Consider the following 23,440-nt stretch of genomic DNA (forward strand, 5'->3'; position numbering starts at 1 on the left):
AACGGCTGGTGGAGAGACTCGTCGTCTCTTATTGTTCACCATGATTCGCACTTTGTCTATCGATTCGTTTGGTTTAAATGCATTTTTAAATGCTTCCAATGTTTTTTTTAATTTCACTTTTTCTCCGATTGCTCTACTTATATTGGTCTTTGCTTACGCGTAGGTTTATTTTTACCTTTGATTGGCTCGATTAACACATTTATATTTTATATTTTGTCGGCTGAGCTGTCCAGGCTGATATCTTCACTGCTAATGTTTTATGTTAAAGGTATATGCGGTACTCCAGTGCTTTGTTTTATTTTTTAACTTGGCTCATGGAATCTTCTTTTTGATGTTTCATCTTTTGATCTAACGACGATCGATTAAATCATATTTATTAGAAATGTTTGGTGTATATGTTTAGGAGGTGTAAGAACTATTATCAAAGCTTTGTAGTGCTGCGCACGTTTTTCGGGCTATTTTCAAACCAGCGGTCCACTCGGAGACCCTTCCTTTTGAATTCCGCTAAAGAAGTTAATGGGGATGTTAGCAACAAGCGGCCCATCAAATTCATCTTCAGCGATTTCATGTTTTAGCTTGAAATGCAAATTATGCATATCGGAAACATAACCGCTTAAGGTTTCGTGCGGCCCTTGCTTGCATTCCATTAACTCCTTGACCTTCATTAAGTCACTTCCTGTAGTCAATCAGTAGTAGTCCAAATCGTAATCTTCCATTTCCTTTCAATACCATTTAGTGGCTGCACCTGCCAGAATAATATGGAATTCCCGAAAGACTTCTTGGTGGCTTAGGCCACAAAACTTTTGCAAGGGGTCGACGCAGAAGAGGAAACTTTCAACTGTCATGCCGCGACCGCTTCCATCAAACTTTAGGTTCCATTTGTCCAGCCTAACTTCTTTTGGCCTCGGTACCTGAAACGATGGGTTCCGATCTATCTCCTGTCCTAGCGGATTCCGTGCAAGCTTCCACGACTCTCTTTCAGGTGAATCTTCTAGCCTTGGAGCGCTCGCACTCCGGGGTTGGTGATTTTCTCCGCGGTTCGTAGCTTGTGTCACTCTTCAGGTGCTGGGTTGGAAAAAGACCTTTTGCTTGGCCCCCATCATTTATGTAGTTGGCCTTCTTTGTAGGCCTTCGATTTCTTTAATAGTTTTACCTTGTGCTGGTTAATTCTGGCAAGCACTTTTAATTTTTTTCACTTTTGTATGCTTAGTATAACAAGATCAAGGTGATAGTTTTCAAAAATGCCCGGTCAGAGACGTAAACGCTTAACAAGTCGACAATAAATGTTTATATGTTGTGGGGGTGCTTTTCTCTGCTCACCAAGTCTCTCCTCGGTCAAGAACCGTCCGATATTTAAACCCCAAAAATAAAACAAAACGAATATCCCTAACTAGGGGTGTTAGCCGCTTCTACACAACTGGGTTCCGCTAAGCTAACATGCCCTTACCTTCCATTTCTAGTCAGCCTAATGCGCCGTGGGGCGTCGGTCAGAGAAACTAAAAATTGTCCACCGCCCAAATATGTCAAAGGAAACCGCAAAGATTCGCCGTTCATACTTGTTTATTTTTCAAGGGAACCCACCTGCGTTTTATGCCTACCGCCAGGCACCTCTAACCATGGCCACTGATTCAAGAGGTTGAACCAGTCGCCTTAGCTAGACATTGCACTACCTCGGACAGGACAAGCGACATCGCATTACCCTGCTCGGGGTAAAGCAGTCACCATTGCCCGGCCTGCACCCTCGTGGAGGGTTCAGAAGGAGTATTTTTGCCAGCCGAAGCAGACAAAAGTATCCATAATTTTTTTTTAATTCAGACCACTATACCAAGGGGATTGTTAGGTTTGAAAATTTGCAAACGAGCAATAAAAAGTGCGGGAAGAGCACAAACTCTGCACGCTTAAGCTTTCGGTAAAGCCTAGTACTCAGATTGGCTAAGAGTTTCACTAGTCACTAGTCACTAGCATGGTCTTACTGTCAAGCAGCTGGGCTTGTTGCCAAACGGAAAACAAATCAATTGGAGCAATTTAAAAAAGAAGAGTCTGCTGGTGCACAAAATAAAAGTAAATTAAATGTTCAACGAATGTTTTTATTTATGTAAATTAGAAGTGTAAGGCTTCATTCTCGTCCCACGGATGCTTCGCCATCTTTCCCGCGCCATCTGTAGTCCAGCTCCGAGACCAAATAGGCTGGCCAATAATTGCTGGTAATGGCTCCTCCAGCTGTCCCTCAGCGGGAGACCTTATTTTCTCATCCCTATAGAAGCCAGCGCGTCCTCCATCTCCGCTTTAGCTGTCAAGTAGCTGGTGGAGGTGGAGTCCTCAATGGAGAGCTCGTCGGAGATAAGGCGATGTCCCATGTTCCTTCCCACTGGGATTCTCTAGTGGATCTAGTGGAGCGCTTCAACTATTCTGCATATTTGCCTCGTTGTGGTATTGCTTCCTGTCGGTTAATAATGGGCAACAGCTTGGACTAGGCGTCCTTTTTCATCTGCACTGACCTCCTTTAGCCGGTTTTGTGTTTTTCTTCCATTTTTCATTTTTAAATTCCCCACCGCTTCTGCACGAATACCGCCAAAGATTAAATTTCTTATTCTTTGGACCGCGGCTAACGGCGTTCATCGAAAATTCACTCTCGAAATCTGGTATTTCCTTAGCTCATCTGAGTACCGCGCCGAAAAACAGACCCGACGAAAAGCCTTAGCCGCCTGATTGCCTCTCGCTCACTCCTATGGTTAGCTCGCGGTTTTCGTCGATGTGAGTACTAGGCTTAAAGGAGGAAAAAAAATTGAAATTGACAACGCATAAAGGAAAGCAATAAATCACAAAAACAGAAACATAAAATTCAAATTGCAAATGGATTTACTTAGATTTTGCACAGAATAGAATAAGTTCACTCGCGAAGAGAACGAAATAGTGATCCTAATTAATAAAGGGACCGAATATTAAAAGTTTTGATATAAAGCGTCAAGAGAAAATACTAATTCCGAGATCAGAAAAATAACACGACCGTTATCTTTGAAAGTCAGACTTGTTTTTGGGTTTAAACTGAAAAAATTAACCAGTTCAATTCCTAGTTCAATAAAATCACCAACAAATAATTGGTTTTGTAGTTATCGGGTGTAAAAAAGGCAAAAATAGTCATATAATGTCAACAAATACCAAACAAAAATTAAATCTTCATACCATTCGAAATATTCGTCACGATACCCTTCAAGGTACTGTTGAAAATAAGATGGTTCCACTTTCATAAGGCAAAAAGTAACTGCTGCCAAAGATCTTATAAATACTCGTATATATTTATCTGACTTGATTCTTCACATATCTTTGGTTTGCCACTGCTGAAACACAAACAAATTAGATAGGAAATTATTTATATATATATATATTATAAGAGAATTGACTAGTTCGTCACCTTACCCTACTCGTTACTTAACCCTACACTCCCTTTCCAATATTTCCTTCTTCCTTTTTAGTTTAAGCCTAGTACTCACACCGACGAAAACCGCGAGCTATCCATAGGAGTGAGCGAGAGGCAAATAAGAGGCTAACGCTTTTCGTCGGGTCTGTTTTTCAGCGCGGCACTTACATGAGCTAAGAAAGTACCAGAAAAATATCTGATTTAGCGAGTGAATTTCGATGAAAGCCTAGTACCCAGATCGGCTAGGAGTTTCACAAGTCGAAAAATCTGATTCTTTTTAGTGTGACCGAATTTTTCAAGACTCACCCGCAATGCATGTAGCATGGTCTGAATGGTCTGAAAAAAGTGTGTCCGCAAAAGGGCCAGCTGGAGGAGCCAATACCAGCCATTACCAGGACGCTGGGCGACTTCCTGCAGCATCAGAGGAACTACCCCGTGTTCCCAATCCGACTTTGGATTCGGAGCTAGACTGCAGATGGCGCGGAAAAGATGGCGAAGGAAGCTGTAAGCTACTAATTTACATAAATACAAATATTCGTTGAACATTCCATTCATTTTTATTTTATTTCTTTGTGCGCCAGCAGACTCTTCTTACCACATGGGCTGAAAAGTCCCGGGTCGAACACATAGATGGCGCTAATTTTGTTGCAGTCACCTGTTTTACAGTTAATACTAACCTTCAAAAGATAACTCATAAAATTTCATAATATTCTATTCATTAGTTTGTGAGTTATAGTGCTAAGAGTGACGCTCCTTTTGTTATTTTCAAAACAATGGATCAAAAACAATTTCGTGTTTTAATTTTACACTGCTTCTTGATGGAAAAAAATACCGTTCAAGCGAAGGAATGTCTTGAAAAGTGCTATAAGGACTCTGCTCCATCAGAAACAACAATAAAACGTTAGTTTGCTGACTTCAAACGTGGTCGTAGAGACACCGATGATGCAACGCACCTTGCCACAAGTCAATCAAAACAATCACAAAACTACATGAATTGAACTTCGAATTGCTCCCATATCCACCGTATTCGCCAGATTTGGCCCCCAGCGTCTACTGGCTGTTCGCAGACCTGAAAAAATTCTCACTGGTAAGAATTTTCCCAGGAATGAAGAGGTTTTCGCTGAAACTGAGGCCCATTTTGAGGCAAAAGATAAATCGTTCTACAAAAGTGGTATTGAAATGTTAGAGCGGCTCTGGAATGATTGCGTTGCGCTTGATGGAGATTACGTTGATGAATAAAGCTCATTTTGAACCAAAAAAACCGTGTTTTCTATGCTCCAATTGATTTGTTCTCCGTTTGTCAACAAATTCAGTTGCTTGACAGCAAGACCATGCTACATGCACTGTGTGTGTACTTTGAAAACTTCGGACACACTACAGGAACACGATATTTCGCCTAGTGAAACTCTAAGCCGATCTGAGTACTAGCCCTTCAGTTCTGCAGTAGGGACGCGGCGACATTGTTCAAGGCAAAAAGCTTTTTGTCTTTTTTTTTAGTGCCTAAAACGCTGTGCCACTGTTGACGTCAGCAGAGAAGTCGGCGCAGCGTAGAAGACTGCCTACGAAAACGATCGTGCAACAAAGAGAGGCAGATATTCGGAGGTTCCCTGTCTTTCTTTGTCTTATAATCTGCCTGCACTCGGCGCTCTCAGAGACTAATTTCGGCCGGTCCCTTATTTCGTTTGCGTCTCTTCGTTATGTTCGGCTAGCGACTAATGATTCGGCGGAAAAATTTTCGTGGCGCAGCGACATGTGAATGGGGTTGGTGATTTTCTCCGCGCGTCGTAGCTTGTGTCACTCTTCAGGTGCTGGGTTGGAAAAAGACCTTTTGCTTGGCCCCCATCATTTATGTAGTTGGCCTTCTTTGTAGGCCTTCGATTTCTTTAATAGTTTTACCTTGTGCTGGTTAATTCTGGCAAGCACTTTTAATTTTTTCCACTTTTGTATGCTTAGTATAACAAGATCAAGGTGATAGTTTTCAAAAATGCCCGGTCAGAGACGTAAACGCTTAACAAGTCGACAATAAATGTTTATATGTTGTGGGGGTGCTTTTCTCTGCTCACCAAGTCTCTCCTCGGTCAAGAACCGTCCGATATTTAAACCCCACAAATAAAACAAAACGAATATCCCTAACTAGGGGTGTTAGCCGCTTCTACACAACTGGGTTCCGCTAAGCTAACATGCCCTTACCTTCCATTTCTAGTCAGCCTAATGCGCCGTGGGGCGTCGGTCAGAGAAACTAAAAATTGTCCACCGCCCAAATATGTCAAAGGAAACCGCAAAGATTCGCCGTCCATACTTGTTTGTTTTTCAAGGGAACCCACCTGCGTTTTATGCCTACCGCCAGGCACCTCTAACCATGGCCACTGATTCAAGAGGTTGAACCAGTCGCCTTAGCTAGACATTGCACTACCTCGGACAGGACAAGCGACATTGCATTACCCTGCTCGGGGTAATGCAGTCACCATTGCCCGGCCTGCACCCTCGTGGAGGGTTCAGAAGGAGTATTTTTGCCAGCCGAAGCAGACAAAAGTATCCATAATTTTTTTTTAATTCAGACCACTATACCAAGGGGAATGTTAGGTTTGAAAATTTGCAAACGAGCAATAAAAAGTGCGGGAAGAGCACAAACTCTGCACGCTTAAGCTTTCGGTAAAGCCTAGTACTCAGATTGGCTAAGAGTTTCACTAGTCGAAAAATCTTATTATTTGTAGTGTGACCGAAGTTTTCAAAGTTCACTCGCAATGCATGTGGCATGGTCTTACTGTCAAGCAGCTGGGCTTGTTGCCAAACGGAAAACAAATCAATTGGAGCAATTTAAAAAAGAAGAGTCTGCTGGTGCACAAAATAAAAGTAAATTAAATGTTCAACGAATGTTTTTATTTATGTAAATTAGAAGTGTAAGGCTTCATTCTCGTCCCACGGATGCTTCGCCATCTTTCCCGCGCCATCTGTAGTCCAGCTCCGAGTCCAAATAGGCTGGCCAATAATTGCTGGTAATGGCTCCTCCAGCTGTCCCTTAGCGGGAGACCTTATTTTCTCATCCCTATAGAAGCCAGCGCGTCCTCCATCTCCGCTTTAGCTGTCAAGTAGCTGATGGAGGTGGAGTCTTCAATGGAGAGCTCGTCGGAGATAAGGCGATGTCCCATGTTCCTTCCCACTGGGATTCTCTAGTGGATCTAGTGGAGCGCTTCAACTATTCTGCATATTTGCCTCGTTGTGGTATTGCTTCCTGTCGGTTAATAATGGGCAACAGCTTGGATTAGGCGTCCTTTTTCATCTGCACTGACCTCCTTTAGCCGGTTTTGTGTTTTTCTTCCATTTTTCATTTTTAAATACCCCGCCGCTTCTGCACGAATACCGCCAAAGATTAAATTTCTTATTCTTTGGACCGCGCCTAACGGCGTTCATCGAAAATTCACTCTCTAAATCTGGTATTTTTTCTGGTATTTCCTTAGCTCATCTGAGTACCGCGCCGAAAAACAGACCCGACGAAAAGCCTTAGCCGCCTGATTGCCTCTCGCTCACTCCTATGGTTAGCTCGCGGTTTTCGTCGATGTGAGTACTAGGCTTAAGGGAGGAAAAAAAATTGAAATTGACAACGCATAAAGGAAAGCAATAAATCACAAAAACAGAAACATAAAATTCAAATTGCAAATGGATTTACTTAGATTTTGCACAGAATAGAATAAATTCACTTGCGAAGAGAACGAAATATTGATCCTAATTAATAAAGGGACCGAATACTAAAAGTTTTGATATAAAGCGTCAAGAGAAAATACTAATTTCGAGATCAGAAAAATAACACGACCGTTATCTTTGAAAGTCAGACTTCTTTTTGGGTTTAAACTGAAAAAAATTAACCAGTTCAATTCCTAGTTCAATAAAATCACCAACAAATAATTGCTTTTGTAGTTATCGGGTGTAAAAAAGGCAAAAATAGTCATATAATGTCAACAAATACCAAACAAAAATTAAATCTTCATACCATACGAAATATTCGTCACGATACCCTTCAAGGTACTGTTGAAAATAAGATGGTTCCACTTTCATAAGGCAAAAAGTAACTGCTGCCAAAGATCTTATAAATACTCGTATATATTTATCTGACTTGATTCTTCACATATCTTTGGTTTGCCACTGCTGAAACACAAACAAATTAGATAGGAAATTATTTATATATATATATATTATAAGAGAATTGACTAGTTCGTCACCTTACCCTACTCGTTACTTAACCCTACACTCCCTTTCCAATATTTCCTTCTTCCTTTTTAGTTTAAGCCTAGTACTCACACCGACGAAAACCGCGAGCTATCCATAGGAGTGAGCGAGAGGCAAATAAGAGGCTAACGCTTTTCGTCGGGTCTGTTTTTCAGCGCGGCACTCAGATGAGCTAAGAAAGTACCAGAAAAATATCTGATTTAGCGAGTGAATTTCGATGAAAGCCTAGTACCCAGATCGGCTAGGAGTTTCACAAGTCGAAAAATCTGATTCTTTTTAGTGTGACCGAATTTTTCAAGACTCACCCGCAATGCATGTAGCATGGTCTGAATGGTCTGAAAAAAGTGTGTCCGCAAAAGGGCCAGCTGGAGGAGCCAATACCAGCCATTACCAGGACGCTGGGCGACTTCCTGCAGCATCAGAGGAACTACCCCGTGTTCCCAATCCGACTTTGGATTCGGAGCTAGACTGCAGATGGCGCGGAAAAGATGGCGAAGGAAGCTGTAAGCTACTAATTTACATAAATACAAATATTCGTTGAACATTCCATTCATTTTTATTTTATTTCTTTGTGCGCCAGCAGACTCTTCTTACCACATGGGCTGAAAAGTCCCGGGTCGAACACATAGATGGCGCTAATTTTGTTGCAGTCACCTTTTTTACAGTTAATACTAACCTTCAAAAGATAACTCATAAAATTTTATAATATTCTATTCATTAGTTTGTGAGTTATAGTGCTAAGAGTGACGCTCCTTTTGTTATTTTCAAAACAATGGATCAAAAACAATTTCGTGTTTTAATTTTACACTGCTTCTTGATGGAAAAAAATACCGTTCAAGCGAAGGAATGTCTTGAAAAGTGCTATAAGGACTCTGCTCCATCAGAAACAACAATAAAACGTTAGTTTGCTGACTTCAAACGTGGTCGTAGAGACACCGATGATGCAACGCACCTTGCCACAAGTCAATCAAAACAATCACAAAACTACATGAATTGAACTTCGAATTGCTCCCATATCCACCGTATTCGCCAGATTTGGCTCCCAGCGACTACTGGCTGTTCGCAGACCTGAAAAAATTCTCACTGGTAAGAATTTTCCCAGGAATGAAGAGGTTTTCGCTGAAACTGAGGCCCATTTTGAGGCAAAAGATAAATCGTTCTACAAAAGTGGTATTGAATTGTTAGAGCGGCTCTGGAATGATTGCGTTGCGCTTGATGTAGATTACGTTGATGAATAAAGCTAATTATAAACCAAAAAAACCGTGTTTTCTATGCTCCAATTGATTTGTTCTCCGTTTGTCAACAAATTCAGTTGCTTGACAGCAAGACCATGCTACATGCACTGTGTGTGTACTTTGAAAACTTCGGACACACTACAGGAACACGATATTTCGCCTAGTGAAACTCTAAGCCGATCTGAGTACTAGCCCTTCAGTTCTGCAGTAGGGGCGCGGCGACATTGTTCAAGGCAAAAAGCTTTTTTGTCTTTTTTTTAGTGCCTAAAACGCTGTGCCACTGTTGACGTCAGCAGAGAAGTCGGCGCAGCGTAGAAGACTGCCTACGAAAACGATCGTGCAACAAAGAGAGGCAGATATTCGGAGGTTCCCTGTCTTTCTTTGTCTTATAATCTGCCTGCACTCTGCGCTCTCAGAGACTAATTTCGGCCGGTCCCTTATTTCGTTTGCGTCTCTTCGTTATGTTCGGCTAGCGACTAATGATTCGGCGGAAAAATTTTCGTGGCGCAGCGACATGTGAATGCCCTAATGTTTAAGGAGCATTATTGTATATAAAAAAAAAACAGCTAATATTGTTTTATAAAAGTAAATTATTTGATTATAGTAAAATTAAGTAAATCGAATTTACTTTTAATGTTATGCTTACTTATTATATATTAATATTACAATATAATTTTTTAGTTAATTTATAGAAATTGAGTACGTTAAAATTGATTTAAATATTTAAAAAATTTAAATATTACCATTATTAGAAATTATACATTCGGATATTTTTCGCTTTAGGAAAGGTTTAGGTCCAGAGGCACGCGCCAACTGCGAAGAGAAAACAAAAGCTTTTCATTTGAATTTTCACTTGTGAAAATGCGGACATCCCATACAATTTTCTATATGGAGCGTCACTAGTTCTTCACTTGTGCAAGAGGACATGTCCCACGGGATTCACAAGGTGATTCACAAGTGAAACCCGTGGGACATATCCTCTTGCACAAGTGAAGAACTACCCCTTCAGTTCTGCAGTAGGGACGCGGTGACATGGCTCAAGGCAAAAAGCTTTTTTTGTTTTTTTTTGTGCCTAAAACGCTGTGCCGCTGTTGACGTCAGCAGAGCAGTCGGCGCAGCGTAGAAGACTGCCCACGAAAACGATCGTGCAACAAAGAGAGGCAGATACTCGGATATTTCCCTCTCTTTCTTGTCTTATAATCTGCCTGCACTCCGTGCTCGCAGAGACAAATTTCGGCCGGTCCGTTATTTTTTTGCGTCTCTCCGTTATGTTCGGCTGCGACTAATATTTCGGCGGAAAAATTTTCGTGGCGCAGCGAGATGTGAATGCCCTAATATTTTAGGAGCATTATTGTATATCGAAAAAAAACAACTAATATTGTTTTATAAAAGTAAATTATTTGATTATAGCAAAATTAAGTAAATTGAATTTACTTTTAATGTTATGCTTACGTATTATACATTAATATTACAATATAATTTTTTAGTTAAGTTATAGAAATTAAGTTCGTTAAAATTTATTTAAATATTTAAAACATTTTAATACTATCATTTTTAAAGAATTCATTTTGTATTTTTACTCAAAAAAGTAAAAATTATGTAGTCGGATATTTTTAACTTTAGAAAGGGTATAGGTGCAGTGGCGCGCGCCAACAGCGAAGAGAAATTAAAAGAAATTAGGTAAAGGGGTGAGAGGAATACTTGGTTCATTCTGTTTGAGTTATTGAAAGGGAAGCAAGCCATTTAAATTGTGCGCAGCAGATTTACTTCTTTCGTTTTTTAAAGTGAAAATAATAATAATAACAACAGCGAAGAGAAATTATAAGAAATCATGTAAAGGGGTGAGAGGAATACTTGGTTCATTCTGTTTGAGTTATTGAAAGGGAAGCAAGCCATTTAAATTGTGCGCAGCAGATTTACATCTTTCGTTTTCTAAAGTGAAAATAATAAAGTCAGGTAAGTGCTACATTAAGTTGACGATGTTGTGCTTTGATCTTAGTTTAAAGTATTAAGGTATTCAATGGGTTCCGTTAGCCGAAAGTGGATGATGAAATGTTTTGCGCCAATAAAAATCCTGCAAAGGGTGAAACACAGCTCTAAAAGCTAAATATGAAAATAAACAAATAAAACGCATTTTTTAAGCATATGACCATAAATTTAATCAGGAGCGTTGGCCAAGGATTCGGAGGACCCGGACAAAGGTTTAAGGCCAATGTAAAAAGCAAATTAACGTAACATAAAATTAGGCCTACTAACAATAAATGTCTTTTAACAGAAAACCTAAATAAAATTATTTAATTAAAATATATTTAAAAGTATAAACAAATTTATGTATTTTAACTTCTATAAGTAAAAGCTCATGGGAAAACTTCTGGATTTCACAAGTGATTTCACTTGGGACGTGTCACTTGCAAGTGATTTCATAAGTGAAAACTCATGGAAAAAATCTGATTATCACAAGTTACAGGCCATACGAAAAATGAGTATAAGGAAAAAGTGAAATCCCGTGGGACTTCGAAAAATTTTCATTTGAATTTTCACTTGTGAAAATGCGGACATCCCATACAATTTTCTATATGGAGCGTCACTAGTTCTTCACTTATGCAAGAGGACATGTCCCACGGGATTCACAAGGTGAATCACAAGTGAAACCCGTGGGACATGTCCTCTTGCACAAGTGAAGAACAAGTGACGCTCCTGTCCGTATGAACGCTGAGATCACGGAAACTATAAGAGCTAGAATGTTGGAGCTTCGCATGTAAATTTTTGGGCCCACTCTACCGCACACAAACGGCCATAATACTAAAACCCGTCCAGCGCCCACATTTTCAAATATTTTGTAAAAATTTTATTATTTTATATATTATTAATTTTGTGGGTATACAAAATTATTGAAATCGGACCATTCAATGAAAAGTTATAACCAAATAATAATCAGTATTTTGGAAATTCAATCGAAAATGCACTCAACATGCAGCAAATCATCTGTTTCCACTAAAACACCTTCAAGCCGCTAGGAGCTCTATATGCTAGTTGGCGTTACAGGCTATGTTCTTTAGCTAAGTAACTGGTATCTAATAGTTGAGGACATCGATTATAGCATTTTTTCTTTTTCTTAGATTTGTATGTCAAGCCGTTTTTGCTGCAGGAACTTGTTCCCGTATATTTACTAACAAACAAAAACACCTCTTAACGAACTAAGAATCTAGTGACAATCGCACCTTCAACAAACAAAAGTTCTGTTATAAACTTTAGTGACGAAAATGTATTATCCGATATACTAAATAAATACACCTTTTAAATTTTTTACACTCTGCACGCAGCAACTCAATATGTTTAGCTGAAGGATTTTAATAAAGAGTGTCGAATGAGAAAAACACAGGTATATTTGGGCCCTCTTTGTAGGACTCGAACCAATCAAACGACCTGACAAATACCTCGTATATCAAGGGGCATCGGTCAGAAAGCACAACTAAATTGTATATACGTTAATTTCAACAAATAGTCGGTCAGCACGTAGCTTTACAGTATTACAATAAGGAAACCTCATAGTTCTTTATTTAAGAAAATTCTGCTAAATTCGCAATACGATCCACAAGTGTCAAGGTTAAAAAGCTAAAAGGTATGTCATTGTTCTTGACCTACTCCACTTCTCGCTTCAGCACTCCCCTTGGTTCAAGTTCTAGCACTTCATGGTATTGATTTCTTTTTATTCCCGTTACTCGTAGAGTAAAAGGGTATACTAGATTCGTCGAAAAGTATGTAACAGGCAGAAGGAAGCGTTTCCGACCCCATAAAGTATATATATTCTTGATCAGGATCACTAGCCGAGTCGATCTAGCCATGTCCGTCTGTCCGTCTGCCTGTCCGGATGAACGCTGAGATCTCGGAAACTATGAGAGCTAGGCTATTGAGATTTGGCGTACAGATTCCTGAGCTTCTTACGCAGCGCAAGTTTGTTTCAGTAGACTGCCACGCCCACTCTAACGCCCACAAACCGCCCAAAACTGTACAGTTTTGATGCTAGAAAGAAAATTTTAACTGAAATGTATTGTTCTCATCAATACCTATCGATTGACTTAAAAAAAAGTTTGCCACGCCCACTTAAACGCCCACAAACCGCGAAAACCTATGACGGCCACAATTTGCATGCTAGATACAAAATTGTATCTGAAATGTATTGGTGTCGTCAATACCTATCGATTGATCCAAAAATAAATTTGCCACGCCCACTCTAACGCCCATAACGCTTAAATCTGTCTACCGCCGGTAGGTGGCGCATTTTAATCTCGCTTTGCTGCTTGCATATCTCTATTTCCCTTTGAGTAACGGGTATCTGATAGTCGAGGTACTCGACTACAGCGTTCTTCCTTGTTTACATTATAAATTTATTGAGTAATAATTGAGTAACATAATATTAGCTAATGCATATGGAATTAAATAATTACAATTATTTTTGTTAGCGGAAAGTATCGAATTTACCACCTGTTAAGGTGCGCATATCAGGAAAACGCTAACTATTCACGACTACAAACGTCGCTCATAGCGCTTTTGCAATGGTACATACAACTACATGGCTGATACTCGCCGCTGTAAAGTTTATAGTAGTCTAATAGACTGTAGGATACTGCACGAATATTTATATACGTATGTTGCCTTGAGCCATGTCACCGCGTCCCTACTGCAGAACTGAAGGGGTAGTTCTTCACTTGTGCAAGAGGACATGTCCCACGGGTTTCACTTGTGAATCACCTTGTGAATCCCGTGGGACATGTCCTCTTGCACAAGTGAAGAACTAGTGACGCTCCATATAGAAAATTGTATGGGATGTCCGCATTTTCACAAGTGAAAATTCAAATGAAAAGCTTTTGTTTTCTCTTCGCAGTTGGCGCGTGCCTCTGCACCTAAACCCTTCCTAAAGCGAAAAATATCCGAATGTATAATTTCTAATAATGGTAATATTTAAATTTTTTAAATATTTAAATCAATTTTAACGTACTCAATTTCTATAAATTAACTAAAAAATTATATTGTAATATTAATATATAATAAGTAAGCATAACATTAAAAGTAAATTCGATTTACTTAATTTTACTATAATCAAATAATTTACTTTTATAAAACAATATTAGCTGTTTTTTTTTTATATACAATAATGAACATTAGGGCATTCACATGTCGCTGCGCCACGAAAATTTTTCCGACGAATCATTAGTCGCTAGCCGAACATAACGAAGAGACGCAAACGAAATAACGGACCGGCCGAAATTAGTCTCTGAGAGCGCCGAGTGCAGGCAGATTATAAGACAAAGAAAGACAGGGAACCTCCGAATATCTGCCTCTCTTTGTTGCACAATCGTTTTCGTAGGCAGTCCTACGCTGCGCCGACTTCTCTGCTGACGTCAACAGTGGCACAGCGTGTTAGGCACTAAAAAAAAAGACAAAAAAGCTTTTTGCCTTGAACAATGTCGCCGCGTCCCTACTGCAGAACTGAAGGGCTAGTACTCAGATCGGCTTAGAGTTTCACTAGTCGAAATATCGTGTTCCTGTAGTGTGTCCGAAGTTTTCAAAGTACACACACAGTGCATGTAGCATGGTCTTGCTGTCAAGCAACTGAATTTGTTGACAAACGGAGAACAAATCAATTGGAGCATAGGAAACACGGTTTTTTTGGTTTATAATTAGCTTTATTCATCAACGTAATCTCCATCAAGCGCAACGCAATTATTCCAGAGCCGCTCTAACATTTCAATACCACTTTTGTAGAACGATTTATCTTTTGCCTCAAAATGGGCCTCAGTTTCAGCGAAAACCTCTTCATTCCTGGGAAAATTCTTACCAGTGAGAATTTTTTCAGGTCTGCGAACAGCCAGTAGTCGCTGGGAGCCAAATCTGGCGAATACGGTGGATATGGGAGCAATTCGAAGTTCAATTCATGTAGTTTTGTGATTGTTTTGATTGACTTGTGGCAAGGTGCGTTGCATCATCGGTGTCTCTACGACCACGTTTGAAGTCAGCAAACTAACGTTTTATTGTTGTTTCTGATGGAGCAGAGTCCTTATAGCACTTTTCAAGACATTCCTTCGCTTGAACGGCATTTTTTTCCATCAAGAAGCAGTGTAAAATTAAAACACGAAATTGTTTTTGATCCATTGTTTTGAAAATAACAAAAGGAGCGTCACTCTTAGCACTATAACTCACAAACTAATGAATAGAATATTATGAAATTTTATGAGTTATCTTTTGAAGGTTAGTATTAACTGTAAAAAAGGTGACTGCAACAAAATTAGCGCCATCTATGTGTTCGACCCGGGACTTTTCAGCCCATGTGGTAAGAAGAGTCTGCTGGCGCACAAAGAAATAAAATAAAAATGAATGGAATGTTCAACGAATATTTGTATTTATGTAAATTAGTAGCTTACAGCTTCCTTCGCCATCTTTTCCGCGCCATCTGCAGTCTAGCTCCGAATCCAAAGTCGGATTGGGAACACGGGGTAGTTCCTCTGATGCTGCAGGAAGTCGCCCAGCGTCCTGGTAATGGCTGGTATTGGCTCCTCCAGCTGGCCCTTTTGCGGACACACTTTTTTCAGACCATTCAGACCATGCTACATGCATTGCGGGTGAGTCTTGAAAAATTCGGTCACACTAAAAAGAATCAGATTTTTCGACTTGTGAAACTCCTAGCCGATCTGGGTACTAGGCTTTCATCGAAATTCACTCGCTAAATCAGATATTTTTCTGGTACTTTCTTAGCTCATCTGAGTGCCGCGCTGAAAAACAGACCCGACGAAAAGCGTTAGCCTCTTATTTGCCTCTCGCTCACTCCTATGGATAGCTCGCGGTTTTCGTCGGTGTGAGTACTAGGCTTAAACTAAAAAGGAAGAAGGAAATATTGGAAAGGGAGTGTAGGGTTAAGTAACGAGTAGGGTAAGGTGACGAACTAGTCAATTCTCTTATAATATATATATATATAAATAATTTCCTATCTAATTTGTTTGTGTTTCAGCAGTGGCAAACCAAAGATATGTGAAGAATCAAGTCAGATAAATATATACGAGTATTTACAAGATCTTTGGCAGCAGTTATTTTTCGCCTTATGAAAGTGGAACCATCTTATTTTCAACAGTACCTTGAAGGGTTTCGTGACGAATATTTTGTATGGTATGAAGATTTAATTTTTGTTTGGTATTTGTTGACATTATATCGTTATTTGTGCCTTTTTTACACCCGATAACTACAAAACCAATTATTTGTTGGTGATTTTATTGAACTAGGAATTGAACTGGTTAATTTTTTTCAGTTTAAACCCAAAAAGAAGTCTGACTTTCAAAGATAACGGTCGTGTTATTTTTCTGATCTCGGAATTAGTATTTTCTCTTAACGCTTTATATCAAAACTTTTAATATTCGGTCCCTTTATTAATTAGGATCACTATTTCGTTCTCTTCGCGAGTGAATTTATTCTATTCTGTGCAAAATCTAAGTAAATCCATTTGCAATTTGAATTTTATGTTTCTGTTTTTGTGATTTATTGCTTTCCTTTATGCGTTGTCAATTTCAATTTTTTTTCCTCCTTTAAGCCTAGTACTCACATCGACGAAAACCGCGAGCTAACCATAGGAGTGAGCGAGAGGCAATCAGGCGGCTAAGGCTTTTCGTCGGGTCTGTTTTTCGGCGCGGTACTCAGATGAGCTAAGGAAATACCAGAAAAAATACCAGATTTCGAGAGTGAATTTTCGATGAACGCCGTTAGCCGCGGTCCAAAGAATAAGAAATTTAATCTTTGGCGGTATTCGTGCAGAAGCGGTGGGGAATTTAAAAATGAAAAATGGAAGAAAAACACAAAACCGGCTAAAGGAGGTCAGTGCAGATGAAAAAGGACGCCTAATCCAAGCTGTTGCCCATTATTAACCGACAGGAAGCAATACCACAACGAGGCAAATATGCAGAATAGTTGAAGCGCTCCACTAGATCCACTAGAGAATCCCAGTGGGAAGGAACATGGGACATCGCCTTATCTCCGACGAGCTCTCCATTGAGGACTCCACCTCCACCAGCTACTTGACAGCTAAAGCGGAGATGGAGGACGCGCTGGCTTCTATAGGGATGAGAAAAAAAGGTCTCACGCTAAGGGACAGCTGGAGGAGCCATTACCAGCAATTATTGACCAGCCTATTTGGACTCGGAGCGGGACTACAGATGGCGCGGGAAAGATGGCGAAGCATCCGTGGGACGAGAATGAAGCCTTACACTTCTAATTTACATAAATAAAAACATTCGTTGAACATTTAATTTACTTTTATTTTGTGCACCAGCAGACTCTTCTTTTTTAAATTGCTCCAATTGATTTGTTTTCCGTTTGGCAACAAGCCCAGCTGCTTGACAGTAAGACCATGCCACATGCATTGCGAGTGAACTTTGAAAACTTCGGTCACACTACAAATAATAAGATTTTTCGACTAGTTAAACTCTTAGCCAATCTGAGTACTAGGCTTTACCGAAAGCTTAAGCGTGCAGAGTTTGTGCTCTTCCCGCACTTTTTATTGCTCGTTTGCAAATTTTCAAACCTAACATTCCCCTTGGTATAGTGGTCTGAATTAAAAAAAAATTATGGATACTTTTGTCTGCTTCGGCTGGCAAAAATACTCCTTCTGAACCCTCCATGAGGGTGCAGGCCGGGCAATGGTGACTGCATTACCCCGAGCAGGGTTTTTGGGGTTTAAATATCGGACGGTTCTTGACCGAAGAGAGACTTTGTGAGCAGAGAAACATTTATTGTCTGACCGGGCATTTTTGAAAACTATCACCTTGATCTTGTTATACTAAGCATACAAAAGTGAAAAAATTAAAAGTGCTTGCCAGAATTAACCAGCGCAAGGTAAAACTATTAAAGAAATCGAAGGCCTACAGAGAAGGGCAACTTCATAAATGATGGGGGCCAAGCAAAAGGTCTTTTTCGAACCCAGCACCGGAAGAGTGACACAAGCTACGACGCGCGGAGAAAATCACCAACCCCGGAGTGCGAGCGCTCCACGGCTAGAAGATTCACCTGAAAGAGAGTCGTGGAAGCTTGCACGGAATCCGCTAGGACAGGAGATAGATCGGAACCCATCTGTTGGGGAACCAGACACCCTATACATTTATTCTTGTAAACTTTATCTCTCGCTCGCCTGTGTTATCTATTTACACATACACGCGCATGAAGCGCAGCTTAATCGTATGTACATGCAAGAGCTTTGCCAAATGCATTGCCTCGGTCAGTACTTTTCCATTCATCTCTTACGGTAACGTGTTTACGACTTAATTCAGCCTATTCTTGTAGCAATATACCCAGCTACAGTCAGTCACATTTTTGCTACCAACGCAATCACAGCGCATCGAAATTGATTGTACTAAATTATATAGAATGTTCGGTGAATACAAATAAAAATCAATTTAAACAGTTACACTTCTGGCGTCTAATTTTTTAACATAAAATTACTGGTCCTTCGAGCCGACTACTCGTGCGCATAACAATGCCACGAAATTTGTGGAAGATATTCAGTCAATCCCGACATTAGTCGCGCGATTGGCCCAGCTACAGGACAACTATTTGCGGTTTGTGCGACTTACGGAGGATTTGTACGCCTACGAGTCTGAAGAGGTTTGGGAAGACCCTGCTGAAGACGTTGATATATACGAGGAAAACACTACGCTACATACGCTATTCTCAGTAATACGCTTGAAGATTTAAAGGCTGAAGTCGCTAACAATACTCTTCTTGTTTCCGATCAATCATTCAACACTACTCGCAGAAGCCATGTGGACTTTCAGTTCGAGCGAATCAAGCTCCCAACCTTTTCAGGAAATTATGAGGATTGGAAACATTTTTCGGACATGTTCACGGCATCGATTGCATCAAATACGAATTTCACTGATTGCCAAAGATTTCACTATTTGAAATCATACCTGTCTGGCGAGGCACTCGCATTAGTGAAACATATTCCAGTGACCAATGGAAACTACAGTGAAGCCTGGGACAAGTTGGAAAAACAGTACACCAAAAAACCGCTTATTATCCGATCATTTCTGAACAGTTTTCTAACGCTACCTAGTGCCACAACCAGTAGCATCAGCACTGTGCGTAAATTGGTGGACGGCGCAGATGAAGTTATTCGTGGGTTAAGAGCACTTCAGTGCGATGAACGAGATCCCTGGTTAATATTTATATTATTATCAAAGTTAGATCCTGAAACTCGGCAGTCATGGGCCCAGCGCGCAGAATCTGAAAATTCCAGTGTGACCGTCGAGCAATTTCTAACCTCTTCACATCTCACTGCGAAACCTTTGAAGCCTGCCAACTCGGTCGCGCGCCTCAAGCTCGACGATCGGCTGCTACTCATCATGCTGACGCCCACCAGAGACGCGACGACAACAAGTGTTTATATTGCCAACAGACTCATCAGCTGTACAGGTGTGACCAATTTCTAACGTTGGACATCGCAGCTCGCCGAGAATTCCTGAAAACCAGAAAGCTCTGTTTTAACTGCCTCAGCGCTTCACACATGGTCGGCAATTGCACATCGAAACACACATGCCGGGTCTGCCGCCGCAAACATCATACATTGGTCCACGACACACCGCAGCCTTTTCGACCTGGAGAGCCTAATGAGTCACCTAGCGTAAACACTGGCAATCTGTCCTCAACCCCCCGAGATAGATCATTCAGCACAAACAATAAACTTCGCACTCACGAAGAGACACCATCAGGCAGCGTTCCTCCTGTGGGGAACAATTACACTCATCATACCCTGGAAAATATTTCGTATGCAGGTTCGCAAACCCTGTTGCCAACCATTCTCGCAGACGTCGACGACGCTTGGGGAAATACAACAAAATGCAGATTGCTCTTAGACACGGGATCCACCATTACTTTGGCATCGGAATCATTTGTTCAGCGGATTGGCGTGCATCGAACGCATGCACGAATTTCAATTCTTGGTCTGGCCGCAAACAACGCCGGTCATACTCGAGGGCGCGCACACTTTAAGCTGCGCTCTCGGCATTCGGATCATATCATCGAGATGGACTCCTTCATTTTGTCCTCGCTGACGTCATCGCTTCCAGCGCAAACTATTGACACATCATCTTCAACCTGGAAGGAAATCTCAGCACTTCCCTTAGCAGATCCGACGTTCTGCACTCCTGGATCTATAGATGTCATCGTTGGATCTGATCAACTATGGTCTCTATATACCGGAGAAAGAAAATATTTTGGTAAGAGCTATCCCATCGCTCTCAATACAATTTTTGGTTGGATTATTGCAGGCTCGTACACTGCCTGCGACGACCACATCACTCCGGCCGTGACCCATCACGCGGATCTCGACACGATGGTTCGATCGTTCATGGAAATGGACAATGTGCAACCTAACCAATCTCTCTTGGACTCCAGTGATCCCACAGAGAGTCATTTCGCAAACACTCACACGCGCTTCGAAGACGGGGTCTATATCGTCGAGTATCCCTTCAAGGATGGAGCCCCGCCTATCGAATCAACTCTTCCCCAGGCCACCAACCGCCTAGTCTCATTGGAGCGACGGTTTCGTCGACATCCGGAACTCAAAAAGCAATACGAAGAGTTTTTGGATGACTACTTGCAACGCGGTCATATGGAACAACTGACATCAGCCCAAGTAATGGACGACCCTGACACTTGCGTTTATCTACCGCATCACGCTGTCATCAAGCAGGATAGCCTGACGACCAAATGTCGGGTGGTCTTCGATGGATCTGGAAAAGACAGTTCTGGAATCTCCTTAAACGACAGACTTCATATTGGACCACCGATTCAGCGGGACTTGCTCGGGGTTTGCCTACGTTTCCGGCAGCACCGATATGTTCTATGCGCAGATATTGAAAAGCTGTTTAGAGGGATTCAAGTTTCTAGGCGTCACACCAATTTTCAACGTATTGTGTGGCGCAAAAATGAGAATGAACCTATGCTTCATTTTCGTCTGTTAACAGTCACGTACGGCCTAGCGCCCTCTCCATTTCTGGCCGTTCGATTTTGAAGCAACTAGCTGACGATCATCGCCTCGAGTACCCGGCCGCATCACAAGCATTATCACAAGATGCTTATGTGGACGATATCCCAACTGGATGCGATTCGGTAGAAGATCTTCTGGTTCTAAAGACGGAGCTGATTGGACTCTTAGGAAAAGCGAAGTTCAAACTGCGGAAATGGAGCGCTAACTGCTGGAACCTTCTGCAATCATTACCTGAAGAGGATCGATGTTATGACCCAATACAGCTCACCAAAGGTTCACACATGGAATCGCCCGTCAAGGTCCTTGGAATTCAGTGGAATCCAGGTCGTGATGTAATGTTCGTCAAACCTACAGAATTCGATCTCAGCATTGTCCCCACGAAACGAGAACTATTATCGCAACTTTCCAAGATCTATGACCCACTCGGGATTGCAGCGCCTACCACCGTGCTTCTCAAGCTCATCTTCCAAGAAAGTTGGACCGCTGTAATACACTGGGACGAACCTATTCCTGAAGCCCTGAATGCACGCTGGAGGGCATTAGTAGAGGATTTCTCGTCGCTGACAAAATGCCAAGTACCTCGGTATATTGCTGCACCCTACCAACACATCCAACTGCACGGATTCGCAGACGCATCCATGCACGCGTACGGTGCTGTTGTTTATAGTCGAGTAGCATCGGATGGGAAGTTCCACATAAATCTCGTAGCCGCCAAAACACGTGTGGCTCTAATAAAATCAGTCTCAATTCCACGCCTGGAATTGAACGCTGCCCTACTCCTGACACGGCTGCTCACTATTGTTAAAGCGTCGTTAACTATTTCTGTTAACAACACGATCTGCTGGACAGATTCGGAGATCGTGCTACACTGGCTGTCCGCACCACCACGGAATTGGAACACATACGTCTTCAACAGAACGGCTGAGATACTGAGCGAATACCCACGTAGCTGCTGGAGCCATGTCCGCTCCGAGGATAATCCTGCCGACTGCGCATCCAGGGGACTTCACCCATCTAAGCTTCTTGACCACGAACTTTGGTGGAAAGGCCCATCCGGAGCCATCCCGTCTAGACGTCCCCATCAACCGCTTGGAACGATGGACTCAACTACAAGCAATGGTCCAAGGCTTTTGGAAACGCTGGCATATGGAGTACCTAACCTCTCTGCACGAGCGCACCAAATGGCAACTGGAAGACGATAATTTGAAGGTCGACACACTGGTAGTGCTTAAGGAACCAAATCTATCTCCATCGAAATGGATTCTAGGACGTATCCAGGAGGTACACGCCGGACAAGACGACAAGGTCCGAGTTGTTACCGTCAAAACCGCCCAAGGAGTCTTCAAGCGGCCAATTACCAAATTGGCGATCTTGCCCCTTTGCTGAACAGCCGTTCAGGGGGGGCGGTATGTTGGGGAACCAGACACCCTATACATTTATTCTTGTAAACTTTATCTCTCGCTCGCCTGTGTTATCTATTTACACATACACGCGCATGAAGCGCAGCTTAATCGTATGTACATGCAAGAGCTTTGCTAAATGCATTGCCTCGGTCAGTACTTTTCCATTCATCTCTTACGGTAACGTGTTTACGACTTAATTCAGCCTATTCTTGTAGTAATATACCCAGCTACAGTCAGTCACATTTTTGCTACCAACGCAACCACAGCGCATCGAAATTGATTGTATTAAATTATATAGAATGTTCGGTGAATACAAACAAAAATCAATTTAAACAGTTACACTTCTGGCGTCTAATTTGTTAACACCATCGTTTCAGGTACCGAGGCCAAAAGAAGTTAGGCTGGACAAATGGAACCTAAAGTTCGATGGAAACGTCGCGGCATGACAGTTGAAAGTTTCCTCTTCTGCGTCGACCCCTTGCAAAAGTTTTGTGGCCTAAGCCGCCAAGAAGTCTTTCGGGAATTCCATATTATTCTGGCAGGTGCAGCCACTAAATGGTATTGAAAGGAAATGGAAGATTACGATTTGGACTACTACTGATTGACCCAGGAAATGAGACGGCCGTCTCCACTACAGGAAGTGACTTAATGAAGGTCAAGGAGTTAATGGAATGCAAGCAAGGGTCGCACGAAACCTTAAGCGATTATGTTTCCGATATGCATAATTTGCATTTCAAGCTAAAACATGAAATCGCCGAAGATGAATTTGATGGGCCGCTTGTTGCTAACATCCCCATTAACTTCTTTAGCGGAATTCAAAAGGAAGGGTCTCCGAGTGGACCGCTGGTTTAAAAATAGCCCGAAAAACGTGCTCAGCACTAGAAAGCTTTGATAATAGTTCTTACACCTTCTAAACATATAAACCAAACATTTCTAATAAATATGATTTAATCGATCGTCAGTTAGATCAAAAGATGAAACATCCAAAAGAAGATTCCATGAGCCAAGTTCAAAAATAAAACAAAGCACTGGAGTACCGCATATACCTTTAACATAAAACATTAGCAGTGAAGATATCAGCCTGGACAGCTCAGCCGACAAAATATAAAATATAAATGTGTTAATCGAGCCA

At 41.4% G+C, this 23,440-nt stretch overlaps 1 protein-coding gene and 3 long non-coding RNA genes across 5 annotated transcripts; 3 read left to right on the plus strand and 1 right to left on the minus strand.

Annotated features, from left to right (window-relative positions):
• The first annotated feature begins 3,144 nt into the window (after window positions 1-3,144).
• Window positions 3,145-4,278, plus strand: LOC139354186 (uncharacterized). The gene is made up of 2 exons (XR_011605274.1): window positions 3,145-3,922; window positions 4,003-4,278. It is a non-coding gene; the product is annotated as an uncharacterized lncRNA (long non-coding RNA).
• Window positions 4,279-7,343: 3,065 nt separating this feature from the next.
• LOC139354004 (uncharacterized) lies at window positions 7,344-11,203 on the plus strand. Of its 2 annotated transcripts, XR_011605069.1 has the most exons (3): window positions 7,344-8,145; window positions 8,226-10,833; window positions 10,891-11,203. It is a non-coding gene; the product is annotated as an uncharacterized lncRNA (long non-coding RNA). The 2 variants fall into 2 exon arrangements; XR_011605068.1 differs by having other exon boundaries at window positions 7,884-8,145; window positions 8,226-11,203.
• A 3,237-nt stretch (window positions 11,204-14,440) lies between these two features.
• LOC139354005 (uncharacterized) lies at window positions 14,441-15,577 on the minus strand. The gene is made up of 2 exons (XR_011605070.1): window positions 15,300-15,577; window positions 14,441-15,219 (listed from the first exon to the last, which is right to left on the minus strand). It is a non-coding gene; the product is annotated as an uncharacterized lncRNA (long non-coding RNA).
• Window positions 15,578-19,939: 4,362 nt separating this feature from the next.
• Window positions 19,940-22,291, plus strand: LOC139354316 (uncharacterized). Its single transcript, XM_070998539.1, has 4 exons — window positions 19,940-20,132; window positions 20,184-20,781; window positions 20,883-21,850; window positions 21,906-22,291. Exons 1-4 carry the CDS (start codon window positions 19,940-19,942, stop codon window positions 22,289-22,291), a joined length of 2,145 nt encoding a protein of 714 aa, XP_070854640.1.
• The last annotated feature ends 1,149 nt before the right edge of the window (window positions 22,292-23,440 follow it).

The sequence above is a fragment of the Drosophila suzukii genome (assembly GCF_043229965.1).
Source record: "Drosophila suzukii chromosome 2 unlocalized genomic scaffold, CBGP_Dsuzu_IsoJpt1.0 scf_2c, whole genome shotgun sequence".
Taxonomy (NCBI): domain Eukaryota; kingdom Metazoa; phylum Arthropoda; class Insecta; order Diptera; family Drosophilidae; genus Drosophila; species Drosophila suzukii.